At 42.5% G+C, this 26,164-nt stretch overlaps 2 protein-coding genes across 7 annotated transcripts in view; one reads left to right on the forward strand and one right to left on the reverse strand.

Annotated features, from left to right (window-relative positions):
• Flt1 (fms related receptor tyrosine kinase 1) overlaps window positions 1-3,154 on the forward strand; it is a 161,927-nt gene extending 158,773 nt beyond the window's left edge. Inside the window, exon 30 of one of the 2 annotated variants that reach the window (XM_076923906.1) lies at window positions 402-784. In XM_076923906.1, the coding sequence (XP_076780021.1) occupies window positions 402-588 (187 nt within the window). In that variant the 3' untranslated portion in view covers window positions 589-784. Of the gene's footprint in view, window positions 1-401 lie in introns of both variants that reach the window. The other variant, XM_076923905.1, reaches the window with a different exon arrangement.
• A 7,089-nt stretch (window positions 3,155-10,243) lies between these two features.
• The window catches only part of Pan3 (poly(A) specific ribonuclease subunit PAN3), a 113,632-nt gene continuing 97,711 nt past the window's right edge, over window positions 10,244-26,164 (reverse strand). For 4 of the 5 annotated variants that reach the window (XM_076923908.1, XM_076923907.1, XM_076923909.1 and 1 more), the window contains 6 exons: window positions 22,269-22,408; window positions 19,455-19,584; window positions 19,018-19,082; window positions 15,831-15,969; window positions 13,045-13,174; window positions 10,244-12,419 (listed from right to left, as the gene is read on the reverse strand). In XM_076923908.1, coding sequence (XP_076780023.1) covers window positions 12,397-12,419; window positions 13,045-13,174; window positions 15,831-15,969; window positions 19,018-19,082; window positions 19,455-19,584; window positions 22,269-22,408 — 627 coding nt within the window. In that variant the 3' untranslated portion in view covers window positions 10,244-12,396. Of the gene's footprint in view, window positions 12,420-13,044; window positions 13,175-15,830; window positions 15,970-19,017; window positions 19,083-19,454; window positions 19,585-21,538; window positions 21,610-22,268; window positions 22,409-26,164 lie in introns of those variants that run through there. The other variant, XR_013107212.1, reaches the window with a different exon arrangement.

Consider the following 26,164-nt stretch of genomic DNA (forward strand, 5'->3'; position numbering starts at 1 on the left):
GCTAACTCAGAATAAGCTCCTCCTCTTTAAACCTCAGTTTAGTTGCAGAGTAGGTCAGAGGTCCCCAGAATTTGACATGATACTGGGGGAAGGGCAGGTACCTCCCCACTGCGATTTAGCTGATTACAGGAGCTGCCTGATTCAAGAATAGGACAGGGCTATTCCCAAGCTTTGTTTCCAATGAGAATCCCATCTTGTCAAACAATCCGCTCCTGTCCCCTGGCTGGCATGCTCGTGCCACCCAGCCTAACCAAGGTACTGTACATTTTCCAAAGAACGTTTGAGACAGACGGGATTCTATAACAGGTACAGATAGGGGACCCACTTAGGCAGGCATTAGTCCTTTCCCAGAAAACATCTGGGAGACGTTCGATTGACTGCTTGTTTCTCTTTCTCTTTAGCTTGAGAACAGCAAGTAAAAGCAAGGAGGCGGGGCTTTCTCATCTGCCCAGGCCCAGCTTCTGCTTTTCCAGCTGTGGCCACATCAGGCCTGTGCATGATGACGACTCTGAGCTGGGGAAGGAATCCTGCTGCTCTCCACCCCCAGACTACAACTCCGTGGTGTTGTACTCGTCCCCGCCTGCCTAATGCTTCTCACAAGCCCCCGACAACCAGCCTCTGACAGTGTTATACATATATGAGTTTACACCTACTCCGCTCCACAGGAGCTGCTGCTTTTTGTGACTTTTAATCGTGCTTTTTTTGTTTTGTTTGTTGTTGCTGTTTTGACTAACAAGAATGTAACCCCAGATAGCGACATGTGAGGAACACTGTTGTTAGAGAACTCCTAAGTCCAATGGCTCACCTGCTTCAACCCCCAAAAGCCTCAGGGTAACCTGGACTGGAAGGTGCAGGTGCTGCGCTGGCCATGGCCCTGCCTACCCTCCCTGCAGCTGTGGGCCCAGACGCGGTAAACCCATTAGCTCATAGCTGCATGCACTGACCTGCTCTGTGTCTCTTCCGGAGGAAAGGGAGAACAGAGCAAGACGAGGCACAGGAAAAGGCCTTGGGATGCACTATGTGGAGCCGGTGCAGGAGAGGGCTCTGCTATGGCACTTCAGTGACTTCTCACTCCTGGCCTCTGCTTTTTCGGTCCCCCTTCCAAGATGGGGGCAGAATGTGGGGGACGTTTCCTAGACCAGGGCACATGTTCTCGGGAATCACAGAAAATCTTAAATCTTTTCCCGGGAGTCTTCTGTTGTCTGTTTACCATCCAAAGCATGTTGTTTAATATGTGTCAGTGAGGGTGACGCTTGGCTCTGAGGCCAGACGCACCATCAGTTCCTCTAGTGAGATGTACCGAGGTCAGACCCAAGCTTGGAGGCCTGACCTTAGCGTACTGCTCACAGGGAGTTAAGTGGTGCAGTTTGGCCTAGTAAGGTTGCCTACTGATGGGCTCAAAAGCCACATTTTAAACAGATTCTATTTCAAGTATTAATATATAGACAAGACACTTTTGCATTATCCTGTTTTATATAGTTAGCTATCCAAGGAAGAGTAATGGTCTAGAAAAGGGTTATCTCTGTACCCAACCCCGGCTTGATGGACTAAGACCTGGTAAGGCAGAGTGGATGAATGCTCCATGTGTAATCGCCAACCCACTCACCCAAAGTTGGGACTTCACTGTCTTCTCTTTACTTCAGCATGGGTTTTACCATCTCTAGGCAAGTCTGTGAGGAGCAAAAGAGCACCAGTCAATGTTTAGTAAGCACTTTATGCTCCTTGGAAGAACAGGTGATGTGTAATGTATGCAAGTTATCTGTGCGGCTGGGATTCAGGATGTTAGTCAGTGAGCCATCGAAAGGAAAAAAAAAATCTTATTTTCATCTGTTTTGGACCTTGCCTGGGGTCTAATGATGATGGCAACAGGGTAGAAATGGGAAGACAGGGTAGAAAAGGGTGCCTGCTCTTTGGGGGTCTTAGAGATTGTGAGTCCTGGGTCTCTAAAATGGCTCTTAGACATTGTATGTGCAAATTATGGTCTGTGTGTTTAGGTTGTGTATACCTGCTGGAGCCAGTCACAGCTGGACAGACAATGCATAGCTGCTTCGGGAGAGCAGAGCGTGCTTGCCTGATTCTCTGGCCAGAACAGGAGTATGTGTGCCTGCTTCCCTGTGTACCACATCCTTAAGGTTTTCTGTCTGATGAGACTGGAGACTCATCGCGATCCCCAGAGACGGCCTGCAGCCCACAGTGGCCAGAATTAGACAGCTTAGGAAAAGGCTTCCAGCCATACTGCAGAAAAAGAAATCAGCTAGGGCTGGGAAAGATGTCTTTGTTCATTTGCAAAAGCTTGTCAGGTGCAGTGTGTAAGTCAGGCAATTAGACAGAGGCTACCAGAGAAACAGATGATGCCAGCATCCTGTGGCTTCTCATCCAAATATCCAGTAATTAGTAGAGGAGAAAAAGAAGACCATAGCCAGCCCTGTATTATTCTGATTTTAATAATCTAATTCGTAATCATCAAGAAACTTTAGTAAATGTCCCTTTTCCACAGAAGAAAACCTATTGGGATTCTCTGGTTCTGTTTAAGGACTTAGTTTTGGAGCTCATGAAAGTCGATCAGCTGGGGGGTGGGGGCGGGGAAGGAAGAAGGTGGTTCCTTCTGAGTTTTTAAGGTTGGAAGAAAAATGGAAGCTTATGACAGACGTACCTGTTCACCAAAACCAGCATTGGATGTTAAGAGTCTTGACAGTGACATTAAAGCTGTTTGCCATTCAAGGCCAAAGTGGTTGGCACTAAGGAAGAACAAACATTTTCTCCTAGTGTTCAAGATGGCCAGTGTGTGACTAGGGAGTGAAGCCTCAGGCGAGTCTAAATTAGCCCGAGACGGATCCTCAGGGGACAGATCTGTTCAAATCCTGTTGCACAGGTCTTTGAGCAGCGCTGTGCTCCCCTACCTCTAAGTCAGCTCAGTGAAGGAGGAGAGCAGCCTTGACCCACGGCGGTAGGAACTGTATATGTATGTTGTGTACGTGTATCTGTATGTTTTGTGCATAACTATTTAAAGAAACTGGAATTTTGAAGTTCCTTTTATATGAGTCAAGACTATATGCTCCAGACAACTAAGGCATGATCTGGCCTCGCCTTTCTAGTCATGATGAATGTATTTCATATATTATCTTCATTTAATAAAATTAACTTTCAAAACCAAGTTTTGTTTGTTTTTCTTTTTTACTTTTTTTTTTTTTTTGGTAAGGGGGGGAGGGTCAAAGGGGTGGGAGGGAGTCCTAGGTGTGCCTCTGGGTAGGGTGGGGGACTGAGTCCTGGGATGGCTTACTAAATACCAATTATCAAGCCTGGCCCAAGGAAGATTACAGCAAGCACTACTGAAGCAAAGGCATGCAACACTCCACTGGTCCCATACAGTGGCTGCCTCGGCCACAAGATGCTGCACACTGCACACTGCCGATGAAAAGCAAGTTCACGTAAGGTGATGCAATGGGATTCTCCAGGAGCAGAAGCAACGGAATGAAATTATACAGACTATAAAGGGGTATATTATCGGGTAGAGAAAGGCTCACAAGGGGAACAGCAGCCCTCGCTGTTCTTGGAGAGGACCCAGTTGCCCGTACCCAACGGCAACTTGAGACAGTCTGAAACTCCAGTTCCAGGGCACCCAATGCCTTCTCTGGGCCTTCTCAGGTACCAGGCACCCATGTGGTGCATATATATTATATATATATGCAGACAAAACACTCATATACATAAAACTAAAATAAAAATTAAGCAAAAAGCTATCAAGTTGGTTTAGATAATATGGTCAATATAGTCCAATGACCACTTTCTTAAACCTAAGATGGCAAGAACCTGGCTGGTTCTTGGTCACTGGAGCTGGATGCTTGGACAGTCAGAGCTGCAGAGTGGCTGTCTCACACTGAAGAGACTGACTTCCAGATAGTTGGTCCATGTTGGCCACTGGGAAAAGCTAGGTCTCAGTGACTGAGTATCAACGACGGAAATGAACTCAGTGGCAAAGGGAAGCCAGGCAAGCGAAGGCTGAGGAATCCTTCTTCTGGGTGTTTTTTTTTTTTTTTAATCTGGGCAGCTACCAGAAGGTGGGCCTTCCCCAGGTTAATTAGCACAGCCTAAGATATAATCCCTCAATTGAGGCTCCCTGCTCGATCTAAGGTGATCTAAGGTGTGGCAAGTTGGTATTTCAAACCAACCATCACAGACAGCTTGCCCAGAAATACCAAAATGAAACAAGTAAATCTTGTGGAGGGACTGCCTAGGAAGAATCGGCAATTAAAAACAGGCAGTCTCCCCTAAACACTAATTTTCAACTGGTAAATGATTACCACAATTACAGATTGTGTGTATTGTTGTACACATGTGGATCAGAGGGGACATGCAGGTAACAACAAAAGCATAAAACAAAAGAAATTCCCCCAAGAAGAGTGCTCTTCTTGGCTCTGCGGCTTACACCCCGGAAGGGAGACAATCCAGGCAGGCAGTAGACAGAAAGGATATAAACTGGCTACCCATTGATCTGGCTGATATCCTGGAGCTGGCTAGGAGGAACACAAGGTGGGAAATTTGACAAACATCCTTGGGTACAAAGGCAAGAAAAAAGAATAAACGGCCAATCTCAATAACTTGTAGAAGACATTTAGTCTTCAAGAATCTGAAATACAGCTGGGCAGTGGTGGCACACGCCTTTAATCAGAGGCACAGACAGGCGGATTTCTGAGTTAGAGGTCAACCTGGTCTACAGAGTGAGTTCCAGGACAGGCAGGGCTATACAGAAAAACCCTGTCTCAAACCCGCGACCCCACTGCCCGCCGCCCCCCCCCCCCCAAAAAAAGAATCTGAAATACAGGTCAGGCAGTGGTGGCACATGCCTTTAATCCCGGCACAGCAGCTTCCACTTCAGGCCCAGTCACATTTCCCGGCAAGCATACCTAGCTACATCTTTCTTTTTATACAATCTCTGGCTTGTCTCAAGCTCTCCACTTGACCCTGAATTTGTTTCTTTCATGGAACTAACTACGATTTTAAAGTTCCTACTGTCAAGATAGGTAGTAGTGGTGCATACCTTTAATCCCAGAACTCAGGAAGGACAGAGGCAGGTGGATCTCTGTGACTTTGAGGCCAGCCTGGTCTACAGAGCTAATTCCAGGACAGCCAGAGCTGAACAGAGAAACCCTGTCCTGGAAAACCAAAAAAAAAAAAAAAAAAAAAAAAAAAAAAAGTGAAATATTTTTACGACCCTGTGTTTTCTGAGCTTACATAGGGTAGCCTGGGGATAGTGGGTTCTAAGAAAAAATCTGGTTTCATAACAAACTCACTCTTTGGGGAAATAATTTGAAGAATGCCACAGGAGCCAGCCTCATGGCAGAGCAGAGATATTTTCTCATGACTCTGGGAAGTGACAAGACATTTGAGAATCCCTTTCTTCAACAGTGGGGATGACCTAGCAATGTTTCTTACACTTCCACAGCATGAAAACACATTTCCAGATCTGGGGCTTTCAGAGGTCAGGAATGCTGAAAAAAATGTGCTGGATCCCAACACAGGGATGTCCAGCTTTCAACTTCGTGGATTATAGACATTTAAGGGAGAAAACAAGCAAGCAAAAGTTAGTCCCCAGATCCAACCCAATTTGGGATCAATGAGTCTACTACCATCACAATTCAGTGTGTGGCATACTGTTTGTGAACTTTTACATATATAAAAATGTGTGGGAGTGGGTGGGTGGGAGAGCACCCTCATAGAAGCGGGGGTGGGGGTGGGGGGGAGGGATGGCATGGGGTTTGCAGAGGGGAAACCTAAAAAGGGATAACATTTGAAATGCAAATAAATAAAATATCCAATAAAAGAACCAAAAAGAACCAAAAAAAAAAAAAAAAAAAAAAAAAAAAAAAAAGCCCTACCATATAGCACTTTTGTTTTGGAGACAGGGTTTTATTATTGTAGCCTTAGCTAGCCTGGAACTACATAGACCAGGCTAGCCTTTGCCTCCCAAGTGCTGGGATTAAAGCACCACCTCTAGCTACCTAGCACCCATTTAAAAAGTGGGGATGTATCTCAGGCATGAAGCACCTGCCTTATAATACATAAATGCACAATACATGAAGACTTGAGTACCAAAAAACCAAAAGCAGAAAACCCCTAAGTAAAATACAAAAAAACATAAGATGAATTGTATTAGCAACATCTCTAAAATTCACTGAGACAGATGCTCAATTTATTTTGAGGTTACACTAAGAGAAACCCATAGTGAATTGATGTCTTTAAAATGATTTATTTGGGGGGCTGGAGAAATGGCTCAGAGATTAAGAGCACTGGCTGCTCTTCCGGAGATCCTGAGTTCAATTCCCAGCAACGACATGGTGGCTCACAGTCATTTGTAATAATATCCGATGCCCTCTTCTGCTGTGTCTGAAGACAGTGACAGTGTACACACACACATATAAAATAATTTTAAAAATGATTTATTTTTATGTATATTGGTGTTCTGCCTGTGTGTTGTGTCAGATCCCTTGGAACTAGGGAATTGTGAGCCACCATGTGGGTGCTGGGAATGGAATCCAGGTCCTTGGAAGAGCAGTCGATGCCCTTCATTACTGAGCTCCCAGCCCTCCCCCCACCCCCTCCTTACCTTTGTACACTACAGTGTTGTGGATAGTAGTGAACTGCCATGTGGGTGCTGGGAATTGAACCTGGGTCCTAACCACTGAGCCATCTCTCCAGCCCATCCAATCGCAAGTTGAATTGACTATAGCTTGAACGTGCATTGAAAACACCTGGCCTACAGAACGCCCTGGCTCCACAGCACAGGCAGGGCACTGCAGGGTCAGATGTATTTCCTAGTGGTGAGAAGGCCAGGGGGGCTGAGGTCACTACTGCTGCCCAATATCTAGAGAGACACCCCCCCCCCCCCCAGATAAGAATCCAAATTTGAAGGTCCAATTTGAATTCTACTCTACGTGCATTCCACAGCAACTGTAACCTCACCAGGACCGCGTGTTCCGCATGTCCCGCACCCCACCCCCGGCTGGTGAGCAAACACCATCCCACACCTGGCATTTAGCAGTAGCCTGTAATCGCTGTCATTTGAGTACTTCCTGCATGGCAGTCAGTATTCTAAGTGCTCTGAAGGACTAAACTCATTTCCAATACCGTCTACTGGGACATGCACCTGTCACTTCAATGGGGAAACTGAAAGAATTCTGAAGTCCCTCTCACATGTCCCCACCCACTTGCACTTGTGTCCATACTCCTGGCCTCACCTTCGAATGGCTCATCCCAAGCACAATGGCAGTGCTCTTAATGGTCCTCTCACCAACTCCCCTCCCTCCCCCCTCTCCATTTCTCCATTCCTTGGGACCACACAAACATGCCTATCTCATCTTCATCCCTTTTCCCCCTTGTCCTTCATGGCAAACCTCTGAATGGTTTTGCCTACAGAATTGGTTTCCAACTCCTCTCCTCCCTCTTTAAAACCAGTTTAGCACTGCAGTGTGAGCCAGGAGCGCATACTTACGCCACTCTGCAGAAGCCACCTGGTAACGGTTTAGTCGTAACCCAGCACTAGCAGTTGTACAGTTTCTGAGGCTGGAGAAATGGATCAGTTTGGTTTAAAAATAAAACAAAACAAACAAAAACACCTATTGCACACGCATGAAATGAAGTTCAGATCTGCAACTGGACATGAAGTCCAGCCCAGCAGTGCACATATGTGACCCTAGCACTGCAGTGGCAGTGTGTGCAGATCCCCCTGGGGCTTTCTGGCCAGTCATTCTAGCTGAATGGTGAGCTCCAGGTCCAGAGACGCTGTGTGGTGGTTTGAATGATCACAGACTCAATGACTCAGTAGGTTTATATATTTGAATGCTTGGACCCAGTTGGTGGACCTTCTTTGGGAAAGAATGGAGGTGTGGCCTAGTTTGAGGTCGTGTCAATGAGGGGATGAGCTTTGAGTTTTCAAAAGCACAAGCCATTCCTACTTAGCTTTTGCTGCCCAGTGCTTGTGCATCAAGATGTAAGCTGTACGCTACTGCTCAGCACGGTGTCTGGCTGCCTGCTACCATGATGGTCATGGACTCAAACCCTCTGAAACGGTAAGCCCTCAATAAACTCTTCTATAACTAGCCTTCATTGTGGTGTCTTATTACAGTGATAGAAACTAAGACACCATGTCTCTGGATGGATAGACGGAGGCTGGTGAGGTGGCTCAGCAGTTAAAAACACTGGATGCTTATACAGGAGCTGAGTTCAATTTCCAGCACCCACATGGTAACTCACAACAGTACCTCCACTTCAAGGGAATCTGGGGCCACTATGGCCAGATGCCCCCTTTCCCTTGGAAAGCCACAAGAAGCTCCCTAATCTTGCTCTAGCAGTGTGGCTGCACGCTTCTTCCCTGGTCAGTCCTTGACATGATAGCCAGAGTGATCTTTAAGTGTGTCACATTCCTCTTCTGCTCACAATTGACCAGTAGCCCTTTCACTGAAGGCAAAAGGCAAAACAATCCACAAATCCAATGCTTGTCTTTTCTAGAAGCTTCTCAAGGTCTTGACTTGTCTGCTCTAGCTGTATTTGTCTCGTTTGCTCTAAATCCCCGCTCTTGCCTTCATCTGTGGGACTGGCAACTCCACGACCTTCAAGTCCTTGCTCACATCAGCTTAGCAAGACCTCTGTGCCAGGCCACCCTCTGAAACTGCATCACATCTAGGAGGGCAAACATGGCCATGTAAATGTGGACTGCAAGTAATCTTTCTGGTATTAATGTTTCCCATGCAAGAGGCTAATGCCAAAAATGGTTATACTATCTGATATTTAGATTCAACTCTTTATTTGCTAAATCTGGTAATAGCTGGTTCTCCTAACTATGATTACCTTCTAAATACCACATACAGTTGCCGGTATCCAAGGGGAATTGTTTCTAGCATTTTCCCACCTCCAACCAAAACTCTTCATACTCTTCTGTATAGTTCAGAGCACGCCTTAGGAGACTCATAATTAACTCAATGTAAATGCTACAGAAGTAACTGTCCTTGGAATGACAAGGAAAGATGGAGGCTCTAAACACTAGGAAAGTGTTTTCCCTCGGTAGTTGAGTGAACTACACTTGACAAAAACAGTCTGTTAGTATCTGATGAGTGAATTCCAGTTCATTCCACTGTGGCAACTGAGGGTGAGCTGCTTGACCAAGGTCATGGAGGCTTCAAGTGCTCAGCCTTGGGGCTGATACTTCCAGCCCCCAGTCATGCAGCAGCAGCCAGCTGGATTCTTACCGACCTTGTCATACTGCTTGTTAGCAAGATTTAAAGACACAGGTTTTAAAAAAAAAAAAAAAAATCAGCCTTTTTCCTTCTGGCCCAGCAGTGTGTGTGGAGGGAGATCTCATGGGACCTCCTGTGGGTTTGTGTTGCACTGGAACAACAATGCGCTGCCTTCAGAGCTGTCCGGCTGCAGGGTGAGGAAAATAGGGGCTGTTCCATTGCTTTTGTCCCATGTCACCAAATATACCACCGGCCTGGCTTTAACATCTTGGCCTAAAAAGTCTTCCAAACTAGTGTGCATTTTCACTCCTATCTGGATCCATGAATAATAGCTACACGTTTCTTTTTATATGCAGTTCCTCTCAAGCCATCTGTCAGTCAGTCTCTCAACTGGCAGCAATCTCCTGTCGCTGATCCCTCCGCCACTCTTGCCCAAAGCCTCCTGCCCTCTGACCACTTCCTACTCTGTGCTTTCAACTCTTCAAATCACAGGAATTTCAAACACACAGGAGGAAAAACAAAACTAACAACAACCCCCCCCCCCCCCAAACACTATTCAGGCTCAATAAATGCTAATAACATTTTTGCATAATTTATTCTTCTGGAATGTTTTTGGAGAAACCGGAGAAGTGTCTCTCTCTGTACGTGACACAGGCATGGACCTGAGGTACACTTAGCTACAGGGTGCAGCTCAAGCAGAGAGTATACAGGCAGCTCGTGGGACGCCCTAGTTTCCTTCCCAAAGAGGGGAAGGAACTAGCTCCATGTCATTCCCTACCCTGTCAGATAAGTTTCTTGGACATTGTGTACATAGCAAATCCTCATATCTCTAAGTTTTAGCCTCAGCACAGACCCAAGGGGATCCACAACCAATAAATAACTGCTAAATCACTGAGCAAATCTGCTACCATTTTACCCAAAGGCAGAAAGTCTTCAAAATACATGGGTAACAACAGTCTTCAAAAACCCAATCAAGATCATATATGAACTGGTATAATAATAGAAAAAACGAGTTTATCTCTGCAATTCTTTATTAAAAAATACTGCTATACACATAGAGACTGAAAACAGGGTTAAAGATGAGCAACAGGTACTGGGATCGTGACATTAGAACTTAAACATACTGGTGCTTTTTAGAGACAATGTTGCTATCCAAATGACAGAACCAAGGTCAAAGCAGAATACAAGGGCACCCTCAAAGGTATCTGCAATGAAGTAAATACACTAACAGGATTGAGATGGGCACACAGCTGAAGTGAGCGACGTGACATGATTTCAAGGGTTGTCCTTTCTGTGTTGTGTCTGTCATAACAGGAAGTTATGGTGAGTTCACATCCTTCATTTGATACTCTCAGATATTAAACTCTTCCTATGCACTAAATAGTAACTTTCAGACAACCTCCTATATGGGTTTACACTGTGGAAAAGAGGGCTCCCAAAAAAAAAAAAAAAAAAAAAAAAAAAAAACCAAAGAAAAACAAAATAAAAACAGAAAAAAAAAAAAAGAGAGAGAAACCCATCAAAGCAGAACAAGAGTTCTTTTGAAAACCATTCCCAATGAAAATGAAATGAAAAATAAATATAAAACAAAGCTAAAAAATATGCATTACCTGACACCAACTGTTTTCTGGCTGACAATATTTACTTATGAAAACTTTCAGCTGACTACCTTTTATACCCAAACCAAGTCCTGAGGTTACTAGGGGCTGAAGCAAACTAGCACTTCTGATGCAGACACTCTGGGGTTTGTGATGTGAACCTGCCTTGCAGAGGGGAGTTTGCTGGTCTATGCGGAACGAGAGATTCAAGCCCTATTTTACCCCTGCCCTTCTTTAGCATTCACATAACATTGGTCCACAAATGAAAATTTCAAAAAGTTCCCAGGCCCCCAAAACTAAAATAGATGATCCCCTTTCATTTTCAAAGAAAACAATATTGGAAAAAAATCTCCAGCCCGCTTATAAATTAAGCATTTCATATTTCTTCTAGAATACAAGTAGTTCTTTTTTGTACAAAAGAATTACAATATGATTTGTCAAAAAACATATAAAAAGACAGCTGCTCTTCCTCAAATACATGAGCTAATGATAAAGACTTTTGCATGTTACATTGAAAGTTCTTGTTCCCTTTAAATAAAAGGAACACCATGGTGGCAAATGTTCATTATCCTTTGAATATTGAACATTATGTTCTTTTAAAATCCATCCAGATCAAATGCAATAATTGATTTTCTCGTTAACAACTGATGCTACCACTCGTGGATGCAGACGTGCTTGTTAGACATGTGAAGTGTGTCTCTAGTCCTCAAAGCTTTCAGTGAAGAGAGGTGCTTTTTCTTGATGCAAATTTCAAGGCAGAGAAAAATCATTTTAAAGCTTATAAAAAGTGGACAGAGAAATGTTAAAAACTTCTCTGAAATATACAAATACATATACTTGTTAAAAATGAAGACAGTAACATCAGTTGCAAGTGCTTGGAGTCTGTCCTGACCCTCCGAAACCCCAGATTTTCTTCCCAGTTATGGGGTGCGCACCCAGTGCACGCTGAACACTCGGCACTGGGAAGGAGATGAAGTCTTCATGGCGGTTGTTTAAGAGAAAATCCCAATGTATTTGGCAGTCTTCGGTATTGAAGTGACCACAAATCCCACACATACTTGAGTTTGGCGACAACTGCATGTCCAAATAGTAGGAAAGTTCCAAGGAGGAAAACTGCAACTTTTGAGATGGCCTTCTCAGGTGACCGACCCTACAGGGTGAGTTTTTATCAAAAGTCCTGTTACTTTGGGTTAAGCAGTGAGTGCAAAGGCACAGCAGAAAAGTGTCCCTCCAGAGTCGGGCCGCAACGCATCAGGCCGCTGCTGTGCTCAGCTCACCTCTCAACAGTGTCTGAGTCTGTATCCAGTGTAAAGTACCATTATAAAGCTGTAGGTCAAAGACAAAAAAAAAAAAAAAAAAAAAAAAACAAAAAAAAAAGAAAAAAAAAAAAAAAAACCACCACAATGAAAAAACCCTAAAGCATTACATAACTCCTCAACGTTTAGGCCTTCAGCTCAATTTCATTTTGCTATTAAAAATTACATCAATGTAAGTGTATCTGACTGGCAGGCAGACGCCTCTTTGAAGAAGCCTCTGGATGAACCTGGAGAAGAGCAGCACCTGCTCCTTCAGTTACTGTTCCGATCGTTACCTGGAAAAGGATTTAAATCAACAAATAGGGGAATTCATATCTGACAATTCAATGATATTCATCTTTGCGTGTTCTTAAACACAATACAAGCCTCAATTTGAGCTAACAGTGGGTGGCATATGGAGCTTGCATACAATACTCATAAGGACTATGCACTACATAGCATTTCTATGAACTACTGACCTGGCCTGTCCCCCAAGAGCAAATCCTGCACCTCTCAGTGGCGAACGGCTGCCCCCTTTTTGTTTCCCAATGTCCTTGCAAATAGTTCCCTTAATAAGTATACAAGGTGGCAAGAGGTCAAAGATCAGAAAAAAAAGTCTTTAAAAAATTAAAATTAGTGCACACACAAGTAGAAAACCATAAGCAGGAGCATCATCCACCGAAAGGTGACCTTAGTCTGAATAAATTCTTCGGAGGCCTGTGGCAGCCAGAGTGCATACAGAGTGAGACATTCTTCCTCTCAAGTAACAGTGCACCTGACCCAAGTGCGAGAAGCTTCACTCCTTCCTGCTCATTCCCTGGTGGCAGGAGATGGAGGACAGTTCAGCCGTAGTGCAAACTGGCTATAGGCTTGGTCCTTCACCATGCCCTGTCAATATTTTTAGCAAATACTACAACTGACCATTTGCAGCCGCAATCAGTTCTTGAAAGGTATTTTCAAAACAGCGTTTCAGGTCACTGTACGTCACCACCAGCACGCTCTTCTCGTCCCTGGAAATCAGGCTTATTTTTTCTGGCACACCAGCATCTAGCTGAAAGAGGAGAGGTATGAAAAAATATGCAGTACATTCCATGAGGAAGAGAGCTGATCTATTTTAGGACAACGTTTTTGACGATGATGAATGAAATACAATAATAAATGAAAGTATTTCTATCACATTCCCTTTCAGATTTCCATAAACAGCTTACACCAAGGGTCAAAATTCCTAAGAATTCAAAGAAATATTGCGGTTTCCTCTGCCTGCCCTAGTGTTTCGAACATGTTTGCTGACTATCTTCTGTCAACTTGACACTCATTATTTACTCAATAGTTTCTACTTTGTATATTATAAATACCAGGACAGAACAGAATGCATTTGGTGTACTAGTTAGAAGACAAACTTCAGGGTACTCTCAAATATGAGTATGGATGTCTTCGCAGCTCGGTACCCACAGTCAAACTGCTCTCCCGAGAGCATCAGTGAGATGTCTTCAATGAGTTATAACAATCTCCCAGGAACTCAGAGTCAACAAGTACCTTCCTATCCTTCTATTTTATTTGTTTGTTTGTTTGTTGAGACAGGGTTTCTCTGTGTAGCCCTAGCTGTCCCAGAACTCTCTGTACACCAGGCTGGCTTCATAACTCAAAGATCCTCCTGCTAGCATTAAAGGTATGCACCACCACATCTGGCTTCTTCCATTTTAATTTTAAAAATGTTACTAGACTTCTGTAGCTTCCTCTTTGGGGACCAGTTCATGATCTCTGTCTGCCTACTCCATGACTGGGGTTTGGCAACAATATGTTTTTCATCAGTGTGTGTGTGTATATGTGTGTATATATATATATATATATATATATATATATATGTGTGTGTGTGTGTGTGTGTGTGTGTGTGTGTGTGTGTGTGTGTGTGTGTGTGTGTGTGTGTGTGTGTATGTATGTATGTATAAATATATATATATGTTTCTTCTTTCAGTATTCCACTAACTGATTCATTAAAAAGCTTTACATTTCACTGGAGGCTTAAAACTTTCAAAATATTTACCAACAATTTCTGTCACCATAAAAATGACCTTTTGTAGACTCTCAGACGTCAATCAATCAATCAATCAATCAATCAATCCTTTTTACTATACTCTTTAAATTTGGGAAATCGGCATTCCAGATTTGAAATAAGATTTACTCTTTTATGATATGAAATACAATCTTCCCAAGACAGCTTACTGTGAGTACCACTGTCAGTATCTACATTTTTTTAAAAAAAAGCAGTTTGAATTACTAACTGATCCTAACAATACTAGGCTATTACATCTGTTAGCAATGTTTCCTACTCACTGACCCCCCCCCCCCACTTCCCTGTAAGATAAGTTGAGAGAGATGGCACACGAGGTGGACGAGCAGCACACAACACTGTGGAGAGGCTCCGAACTGAGGCACTGTGCACTGAGCAGCACAGCTAAGCCCGGGAGTCAGCAGCTCTGCCACACACTGTTTACCTACTCTTCTGCTACTTCAGGTGTAGGGACAGGGCAGAGGTAGAAAATATTTCCACAGAGATCTGAGGGGGAGTAACATAAATACACTCCTTCCACATTTTAAAAACAAAACAAAAAAATCAAGTGTGGAACAGATTTGGCCTCTGACCATCACTACCCTGTTTAATCCTAACTTTATACAAAGACTATGACTTACTCCAGAATACACCTCCCCTTGTGTGTGCTAAGGTGCATGCTGTGGAGGTCAGAGGACAACCTTGGAGTTCAGCCCTTCCCTTCCCATTTTGGTCTCTTTTATTATATGCACTCATGTATTTACATATATACAAACATACTGAATGCATGCAATCATACTATTCAATAAAACAAAATGATATGTTAATAAAACAAAGTATAAAAGAGGGACCACGGTCTTCTTGTGATGCTTTTATCACAGTAAAAGGCTCACATACAAAAACTCTACAGCAGTAGTTCTCAACCTGCGGGTCATGACCCCTTTGGGTCACAGATCAGATATCCCCTTTGGTCATTTAAGAATCACATATTAAATATCCTAGCAGCAGCAACATTAGAGTTATGAAGTAATAACAAAAATAGTTTTATGTTGGGGGTTCCCACAACATGAGGAACTGTATTAAAGGGTGGTCACAGCATCAGGAAGGTTGAGAACTAATGCTGCTCCTGCTTTTGCTTCCGAGTGTTGAGATTAAAGGTCTGAGCCACCATGCCCAGACAACAAATTCCCACTTTAGAAAATGTCCAGCAAAGCAAGCCAGCGGTGGCGCAGTGGCTAAGGTAGCTGCCTGCAGAGGGTGAGCCCGTGCCCTCTGCTCTCTCTCTCCCGGTTCGAATCCTGCTTTCCCCGTGTGACTCTGCCCGAGTTTCATGGGGAAAAAAAAAAAAGAAAAGAAAAGGAAAGGAAAGGAAAGGAAAGGAAAGGAAAGGAAAGGAAAGGAAAAGAAAAGAAAAGAAAAGAAAATGTCCAGCAAGTATACATCCTGTCTTCTTCAGTATCCTAGTACTTGTACACACTACAACTCTTAGGTTTTAATAGCTATCCCTGTGATCTCAAAAATCTAATGTGCCACCAAGCCTGACATGCCTGCAGAAAGGTCAGAAGGAGCTCCAAAGTGTCCTCTGATCTTGTATGTACACATGGGGCATACACACATACTAACACACACACACACACACAATGACATAAGAACCTACCTTGTTAAGACAAGAAATGATGTGACTGAGGTCGATCCAGGGAGCACCTGCTTCTGTCACCTGATGAAAAAGATGATCCCTAAAGAGTTTCAACAGATATCGGTCTCCAGTCTCTGACCAGGTTGGATCCTTCTGAAACCTGGGGAGTTAATATTTGACCTCAGTAATTCACTCTACATGCCACACAGCCATATTCAGACTCAAAAGTCATCTAAATTTTCCCCAGTTAATAAGAAATTAAGAGGGGCTCTGAAAAGTGCTTAAAAAAAATCTCAACTGACACAAAAGTACATAAATCATACTTCTCAACATCAATTCACAGCAACAGTTGCCCTTTATATGCTACTCCATCTTTATGATTAATACAAAGTAGAAAAAAAGAAAAAATGTCTAGACATCTCTGAGCCAGGGCTGTAAGGTCTCTCCTCCTTCCGTGCTCCTGGTTATAGAGACGTCAGCTCAGTTTCCACTTTACCAAGGAGCATAAAGGGGGGAAATGTTTAGAAAACAAAACAAGGTAGCTTTTCGTCCTCTACCCTTCACCAGAAGGTGAGGCTGTGGGGAACTGAAGAACCAGAGACTACTGATAGTTTAAAGTGACCTGAGGAATCTAGAGTCTGGCAGGAAACACGACACTCTCGGGATTACCCAGGGACACAGTGCTCTGGGAAGAGGGTGGGCAGAGCTGAAGCATGAGGAGGAAGCTGTTCGTCCCAGAAAAAGCATGCTCTGCAGTCAGCAACAACTAGACAGCACTGAGCAAACCAGGCAGGGCCAGTGGGTCTACACAGGGTTAGGAGAGAAAAGAGAAGTCAGAGCGCCAGCACTAAGGGACTAAGGAGAGCATTCTAGATGATTCTAAGTCACGAGCATTCTACAAGAAAGCATGAGAGCATTCACTCATTTCCAAGCATAAAACAACATTCTGAACCTGAACACTCATAAAAGGTTTCATCAGTTTGAGCAGACACACAAATGTCAACAGAGGAAGAGCCTAAGCACAGTCAGAGGTGACCGGCCCCAAGACAGATAACCTACAGCAGGCCAGGACACAAGCCAACAGCACAATAGACAAAACCCCAAGTTTTAAGGAAAGCATTTTTTCGGTCAGGCCCTCCCAACACTCCTGGCATCTGAAGACTCCACTGCTGTTCTATGGTGACCAGGTTCCCCTGTAGCTCTGCCTGCTCCAGACACCACACTGGAAACAACATGTAATGTGCAGGGCACAGCCTCGGAAACACCCTGTCTAGACTGACCATGGCTCATGGTACCCACAGTCCACTACTAGGCAGCTAACCTGTCTGCCTCCAGCTTTCTCACACAGGAGCAATGCCTGCATCACAGGTGGGCAGAGGGAGAAGCACAGAAGGCTTAGGTATCATGGAGGAGTCTGCCTAATTCCAAACAGAGCTGAACAAAACAATTTCTAACACTAATACTGAGAGAAGTGATGTTTATGTATTTTAAAATGTAAGATGAACAATGTATTTGTAGTTGTAACTGTGAAAGTATATATAAACTTGTTATCAATAAATTAGTCAGGGTGAGGACAACTGGAAAGACTGAGGATATCAGGTATGAAAAGAGTGATATTTTTCACTACACTACAAAAGTTTTAAAAATTTCCTATTAAAAATGTAAGTAAAATGTGTGTATACACACACACACACACGTGTAAGGACAGTATAGAATATTATAAAATCATATATCAATAATGTATAAAATTATAAAGTATTTTAGATTTGCAAAGAACTCATGAATTCACCTCTCATGAAAGGTGTATGCTACAAGAGGGTGTGCTCCACTGACACGGAATAAATGATAGAAAAAGGAGAATCAACAGAGCATCTACTCCAAAGAGAGAAGCAGAGACTCGGAATGAGAGAAGACATGCCAAGCCTGAAGTCCTCATGTGGCAGCCATGAGGCACAAGCAGCCTGGACGAGAACACAAGGTGAGAAAAGGAACTGTCAGCCTACCTAGTTTTCTAAGGACTTTGTGACTCTGTCAGAAAGTTTACTGTTGGGTGCTGTGGAATTATCTGCTTAAGTTCATATATGAAACAATGATCACTCCGAAAGAGCATAACTGAAAAACGACAGAAGGAAGAACTGTAATCAGGCTTTACTTTTGGCAACATTGAGAATGGCATGTACCTCTTCACAGCAATGCCAACCCTGAGAACAGATATCTCGGATATACACATTAGGACAGAGTGAAGGAACGGGTGGGTCACCAGGTGAATCAAATACTGAGAAAAGTCACAGAACAGAAAAGAGTCACATTTTTGAAGTACAGGAGCAAATAAATGAGAAGGTTGAACCAGGTCTCCAAACTGGCTCAACACACCCCCTCTCACAGGGTGATCATTAGAGCTGCTCCTGAGACTCTTCACTTTGACAACAGCCAAGTGGGGCTGAAGAGGCGGCTCAGTGGTTAAGAGGACCTGGGTTAGAGTCTCAGCACCCACAGAGTGACTCAAAATTTTCTGGAACTGCAGTTCCAGGAGATCAGATGCCATATTCTGCCTCCTCAGACAAGAGACATACATGCAGTGCACAATACACATGCAAGCAAAATACCCATATACAATAAAAATAAACCATAAAACAAAGTCCCACAAGCACCTGTCACCTACCTCTATGAGAAGTGAGATAATCCTGATGTGTAACTTAACACATTTTAGTCACAACTGTAACTCTGTCCAGCCCACCTCAACAATTACAAAGTACAGACATCAACTCTGCATATGGTAACTCTAACTTAAAAGGTAGAACTGGGACAGCATAAAATGATGATGTCACTTCATTACCAATAATGATATCTATAAAAGTGCATTTTCATAGAAAAGAATAGGCAGGCTACAACCAAGAAGTTTCTAGTATCTCTCAACTGACCAAGATAAACTCATGAGATCAGGCTTCCTACAGGAGACAGAACACTGGCTTATCTCCTTCCCTTATCTACACACCACGACCAATTTCCAATATGGCAAATAAATTCTTAAGAACAGTCACACCCATGCTGTGGTTTGAAACCGCTCTTAAAAGCTAGCAGTTTTATGGTCACTTCATATGAGAACTTCCCTTTTCCAAATAAAAATATTAAGAAGGTAGTCCGCTCATTCCTTATACAAACTGGCATCCTTGGTTTAAAACATGCTGTAAACACTGTAAACCCTTACTCCGGCCTCTCGTTGATTGTTCCCAATTTTGCTAGAAGCCTAAACAGTCTTCCATTTTGTACCTCCTATAAAACATTTTAAAAAGAGAGAAAATGTTAGTGCCCAGCTAACTGAATATGAACCAAGTCTTTTAAAATGGTATTCTGTACCCACATCATTCTTATGCAGCAAGTACTAACACCCACACTGCTGGGTCTGCTCTCAAACATATGCCTACTTTTGTGCATAGTTGTACTCAAGGAGATTATGCAACTCATCAATTCTAGGAATTATTTAAAATACTAACATGAAACAAAACCAGTGTTTTAGACACATTATATGAATAGGATATTAGAGACTAACCTAATGCCTAGTGTGAACAAGAGCATGGCAGTCCCAGCCAGCCAGCTCAGTGGATACTGTACTTCATACCAATTTACACAGTAACTAGACTCTACCTTAGCAAGGTCTTCCTCGATAACATCATTTCTCATCTGAGCAGCATCCAACTGAGTGTAAAACCGAGCACCAATCATGGGCATGATGTCATTCACACTCCGCATTCTGTTTTGGTCAGTCAACAAGTACCTACCAAGACAGAGAAGAATCCCATTAACGGTCAGCATGGGTTAACAACAACACAGCCACAAGCACACAGATGCTGCTGTCACTATAATCTGGCTCTCACAATTTGAAAATGTACTTTTCATGCAAATTAATTCAATTCTGAAACTTGAGTACTCCTTTCTCTTCCCTGAACATGTAGCGGTCCAACATCTCTCCTCTATGTGCTCACAGTTAGAGATATAGGAAGGAAAGAAGAACGCCACGCCTAACCATGTCCACCCTGGAGCCCCTTGTGTTGTTAACAGTGCTGCATGAAATGACTGAAGAACTCTGAGGGTTAAAACACTGGAAGGCTGAGGGATGGAGAGTTTCCCTCCTGTTCTTCAAAGATAAATTACTGCTGTTTTCAAGACAGTGTCGTGCTATGCTGCCCAAGCAAGCTTTAAACTCCTGGGTTCTACAGGCAGGTGTCACCACACCTAACCAATCATTTTTTAATCTAAAATGAATCTTAAATTGTGAAAAAACTGCATTAGCCCAAAGGAACTATCCTCTGCTTTATGATTTCATATGTTACCTGTTATTTCTGGGAAATCTCTACAGACTAAGAGAGCACAAGGGACCAGTTCGCCTCTTTTTCTATCATCATTGAGGCAGAAAGTATTGCTATTTCCAGAGCTGCCCGCCGAATACAATGACTGTTAATACTTAGCCTCTACTTACTCAAAAAGTTAAGTCCTTTTCTCATCTCCTTCTAACTATGCTTCCATTCAGGAAACTGTCTTCATAGACCCAATCTCTGCCTGCACACAACTTCCTTGCTTTTATGTCTGTCTTTTTAAATTTAGTTGTGTGTGTGGTGGTATGACAAGTGCACATGCACGTGGAGGTCCTGAGAGGAGTGTGATGCCCTGGAGCCACAGTTACAGGTAGTTCTGAGCTGCTGGATACGGGTGCTGGGAACTGAAGTGCTCTGCAAGGACAATACTCTCTTAACTGGTGAGCCATCTCTCCAGTGTTTTAAATGTATTTTGTAAGCATCTAAAAGATGGATAAAATTTTTGCTAATTTTATTAAAGTCGTCTTAGATTTTGGCATATAGCAAGCATTTTTTTCCCCCTAAAGATTTATTTACTTTTATGTGCATTGGCGTTCTGTCTGCATGTCTGCTAGTTGTGAGGTGCCATGTGGGTGCTGGGAACTGAACTTACTTGGGTCTTCTGGAAGAGCAGCCAATGCTCTTAACTGCTGAGCCATCTCTCCAGCCCCCCACCACCATGTAAGCATCCTTTCAATGAGTAAATGAGTAATTATAACCACACAATTATCTGAGTTATCCATTGTACCCACTAATGTTTACAACATTTACCTAATGACAATGAAAGCTATTACCAGCCATGTGCCACCTTGACAAGTTATTCTACCTTATTGTGCCTCAGCTTTGTTGTATCTAAATGGGGCTAATAATGACACCCCATTTGCAGATATACTTGAGAATTAAGTGCAATTCATGTCAATTAAGTGCAATTCATGTCAAACCGTCTTATGCAGATCTAGTGATATTTATTGTAACTAATGAAAGATGACTTTTTATGAAGGATTTTTTTACTTATTTACTTTTTTCTAAGGAAATTTTCAAGTATTTAAAAAGAATAGTATATGAAGCCTCACATATTATCCACTTTCAATAATTATTAATATAAAGTAAATTTAAGAAATATCCTCAACGTCTACTTTTTAAAAAAAGGAGTATCTAGAGATTACACAGTCTGTAATTGTCTAGAACAACCAGGATATTGAAAACTAAGGCTAGAATCATACACAAAGCCCTTTTTTCCAAAAGCTCTATCATCTTAACTGATTATTTCTAGGTTCCAGGCAAGCACTGGCTTCCAGTGTCTCACAAGCAAGACAGTGAAGCCAATGTAACAAAGAACAGGTGGGCAGCCCCATCCTCCATCCCCCAGTTCCATACCCCAGGGCTGGTCCAAAAAGAAACTGGATCATCCAGGGCTACACAGAAAGAGCAGAAAGGATCACTGGAAGCTAAAAGAGACTATTGATTAGGATCAATAAATTCTAATGGCTTCTAGAACATAACAGGGAAAATTTGAAGAGTTTTCTTAGCATCTTTCCCCCTAGATTAACTCATAGCTAGAGTAAGAGTTGTGTCCCTCCCGCTTGTGTAGGAGATAGGAAGGATTCCTTCAGTGGTAATGACACAGTGAAAGTCAAATTCATCCCAAACTTACATTCAAAGACTTCTTGGGGTCTTCCATTGAATTGCACCCCTGGACCAGAGACTAATATACATAACTGGACTTTGAAGGAGGCTGTATTACAGCATCTCTCACTATCTAGAGCAACACTGGCCAAGGGAAGTCAAAAGATGATAGAAAGGTTCTGTCTGTGTTGTCCATGCCTCAGCTGGGAGCTACATACATGGCTGTGGAGCTCCTCAGAATGACTAGTGTAACCCAAAAGCTAGCAGCGTGTGGGTATCAGTACAACTCTAGAGGGCACTCTCTGACCAAGTGACTAACAAATGGTTTACAAATTCATCGTGAGAAATACATACTTATCAATAAAGATTAGGAAATCAACAGCTGCTGTGTCCGCTAACTTTAAACAGTGGAATGGCTCCTATGAAAATTCCTATCTTAATCACAGAGGATCACTCTGCTTCATGAACTATTAAAACTTACAAGATGAGGTTCTTCAGGTCAGAGGAGTAGTTGATTGTCACCAATTCCATGGCTTTCTGTACATTTTCTCGCTGAATTCCTGCCAAAGAGTTGCAAGCCAAAGCCAACACAACTTTTCCTAATGATATCAGATCTGCTTGCTGACATGAGAAAATAAACATAACTTTTAATTTCTACTTTACAGGTATACTTTCAAACACATTGAACACATTACCTAACAGAAACTGCATTTTGGGGGGAGGGGGGGAGAGGGAGGGACAGAGAGGGAGAAAGGGAAGTTGAGAATGGTTGTCAGAATCACCATGACTTTACTGAAAAGGATTTCTTTCACAGTCTCATGTAATGAATAGGCCCCAAAATTTTAGGGTATCCAAGTCATCCTAATGAAAGCATTTCTAGGACCATACTTTTAGGAAACATTACCATGAACAATTTACATTCCAATTATGAAACTGTTGTTCTTAAAAGCTTTTATGTTATCACTGGGGGGTGGGGGGAGGCACAGGAGCGGTTGAGACAGGTACCAAGACAACTCTGAAGTCAGCTTTCTCCTTCCACCTTTACATGCGGCTACAGGGACCCACCTCAAGAGGCCTCCAGGCTAATATGATAGATGTCTTTATGTGCTGAGCTATATATCTCACTTGTCCCAAGGTTGTATTTTTATTCTGAAATTTTAAATAAAAATGATCTCTTCCCTGTTTCACAGAAGTGAGGGCCACTACATGCTTGCTTTGCCAAGATCTCTGTGACTAAACACACATTTCCTGAGTTCGAGCCAGCCATGTGGATGTGGAGACAAGACAGCCTACCACAACCAAGCATCCGGAGCACAGCTATCACAGAACAGCAAGATGGCAGACATCAGGGACACCCTGTGTCTTGTTTCCAATAGTGAGCTATTTTTGCTCACTGATAGTAATACATTTTTGAATCCTCCCAACTCTTTTCTGTTTTAAAAATGAGTCATCATCTTGAGCTTCCTTCTCAGTGCTCGAAGCCCTCCCAATGCTGCGACTCTTTAGTAGAGCAGCTCCTCACGCCGTGTGGCGCCTACCTATAAAACTTTTTATTGCTACTTCATAACTTTGCTACTGTTGTGAATTGTGAGAATCTGATATGTGACCCCTGTGAAAGGGTCATTTTGACCTTTAAAGGGGTCACAACCCCTAGACTGAGAACCACTGTTCTAAAAAGGATTTGAGCACTAATTACAGCTCAAGCCAACAAAATGGTTCAGTCCTCTGCAAAAACAATCATCATGTGCTTAAAGATTGTTGTTGCTTTAAGCATGAAATACATGCGAAGACATTTTTAGTGAGGATTCTATAAATGTTTAGGCTCTGAGATCTCAAGTCAGTTACTGCATGCATGCTCATCTACTGAGCATTTTTGTTTCTTACAGGAGTTTTCAAATCTAGCCATACATTAAAAACATCCAAAGAGCCAAAATACAAACCAAACAAAAGTGATGCTTAAATAGCCTCCTCCTCACCTGAGTCTTGGTGTTCCCCATTAGTGATAAAGTCTAGGGGCCGGCATCTCTCAAAGTCCCCACTGCTAATGTCCCTAGTGGCTGCAAAGCACAGGGCCATGAAAGGGTACGAGATGGGCGTGTAAGGAGCCAAAGCGTCTATGGCAATCACCAGTGAACTGCAGGACACAGGACGATCCCTAACATTTTACCTAAATAGAGCTTAAGCTAGATTCCATTGCTAAAACACTTAACCATTCAAACTCAACATTTTATTCAAAACTACTAGTGTGGGCCTGACATTTTACACACGAGTTTCTATGATCAAGAGAAAACTGAGTAAATTTACAAAATATGTTGAATTTTTTGGAAGAAGCCAAGGATTAATACCAGATTTAGGAGCCCTGACAGCAGCCTGTTTGGGGAGGCTGGGAGTTGGTGAGAGGTGTCACTGTTATCTCTGTCTTGGCAAGGGCGCTACTGAATGTCAAGAGTCCTTCAGTCAACTTAAGAACAAATAAAATCTCCCAGGTTGTGTTGATGAAAGTACAAAACTTTTGGCTTTGAGAAATACATAGTATTTTGCATTTCTACACTGTTTCAATACAATGTAGTCAGCAAAGTAAACTACAGGCAGTTATTTATCAAGTGTGTGAGCAGCTTGTACCATCAGAGAGCCTCCCAGTCTTTGAAACAGAACAAGTCTCAGTCTGGCTTCACCCTGGTTTGATGACTTCTTCCTAGAATATTTCATATCCTATGTGAAAACAAAGGGCACATAGGAGGGCTATATGGGTTTAAAGAAACAAACTATCTGTTTGAGTGTTTCCACCTCTCTAAAGCTGACTCAGGATAAAAACATCCACTTTCAGAAGTAAGATACACACATGATATAAACCAGTTTAGACTACAATTTACTTTTTAATAAAAGATTAATAGTCTTCATTAGTTAAAAAATTTTAGCATTAATAACTCTAGGAACTTTTTTCTCCCGTATTTTCCAGCTAAATAATTTTCCATTTATTTTGCTTCTTACCTCCATCTGGTTTTCCCCCCCATTTACTGAATTCAGGAGGTTCCCCCCCCCCAACTCATTTTCAGTGTCTTCCTGATTCCTGATTTCTTGTTTATTTCTCTGATTTTATCTATGGCTCTACTTATGTTCACTTTACTGAAAGTCAGTCTCTAGTCACGTGTCTGAAACAGACCATGAGAAATAGACTACAGGAGACAATGCACTCCTCTCTCCTGAGCCCTCTTTTCTGTTAAAACAAAACAAAACAAAACAAAACACAAACCTCCTCTTTAAATCTCTGTAAATCTCTCCTAGGCCTTGCTATAATAATCTATAAAAATCTCCTACATACATACATATGTACATACAACAAAAAGAGAAAAAAAAAAACCCCTGATATATCCATTTTACTGAAAAGTAAAGAAAGTAACAATTGATTGAAAGCTGATCGTTTATAAACAAAGGCACTTTCTGACTTATAAAATGGTTGCTCCAGGCTTGTAAAAAAGTTGGTTGGTTGTAATTCAAGGTAATCTCTTCGTTTTAAAAGAGTCTCATTTTACCAGGTATTACACAACAAATAAAGTAAGTGAAATAGTACCCATTTGCAAAAAACAAAAAAGTGACCCAGAAAATTCAAACTAGTCTTATTTTATAGTAATAAGTGATATTTTTAGTGCTGGAGGTTGAAGCCAAGATTTTGTGCATAGCTCCTTAGTTAAATACTAACTTAAAAAAGACAATTCTATCTAAAATAGAACAGTGCCAATTCTAAGGCACAAGTTTCATTTTTTAGCCTGGACAAGAGGTTTCTAGATTCCTGGTAGCAATAGTTTTAAATATTATCCCAAAATGTAGTTGAACAGTGGAGTACTTTCTTAAGACATATTCAGATCACTAGTATTTAGTAATTTTCAGTCACAATCCGGCTGCCTTACAAAGTAGCCTATTCTACCTATTCTACCTTCAAATTCACTGTCCTGCCTTCAGCCCACTCCCTAGTGCACACCTAGCTCATTGGTCACTTTTGGATGAAGATAAAAAGTAGCCCAATTAGTTACTAAGTATAAAGCAGCAGCAGAAGACACTAAGAAGAGAAGGAACAGCGCACTGACGGGAGAAGGCGGCTGCTGGAGGTGCACTGTGCTCACTCGCTCGCTCAAGCACTCGCGCTTCTTCCCCACAGTGCCTACCGACAGATCCCAGTATTAACTACGCAGCCTGCTAAGGTAGGCGCAGGCACGGGGAATTAAGATAAGAACAGCATGCATACAGATGTGTGGTGGAGCGCCTCTAAATCCCAGAACAGGATGGCTTTTGGTTCAATAGCCAGACTGTTGCATGAAGCCAAACACAGAACACTGCCTGGGACTCTCAGTCCTCATCCCATCATTTCCTTCCTTTTTG

This window comes from Arvicanthis niloticus, chromosome 24 (assembly GCF_011762505.2).
Source record: "Arvicanthis niloticus isolate mArvNil1 chromosome 24, mArvNil1.pat.X, whole genome shotgun sequence".
NCBI classification, from domain to species: domain Eukaryota; kingdom Metazoa; phylum Chordata; class Mammalia; order Rodentia; family Muridae; genus Arvicanthis; species Arvicanthis niloticus.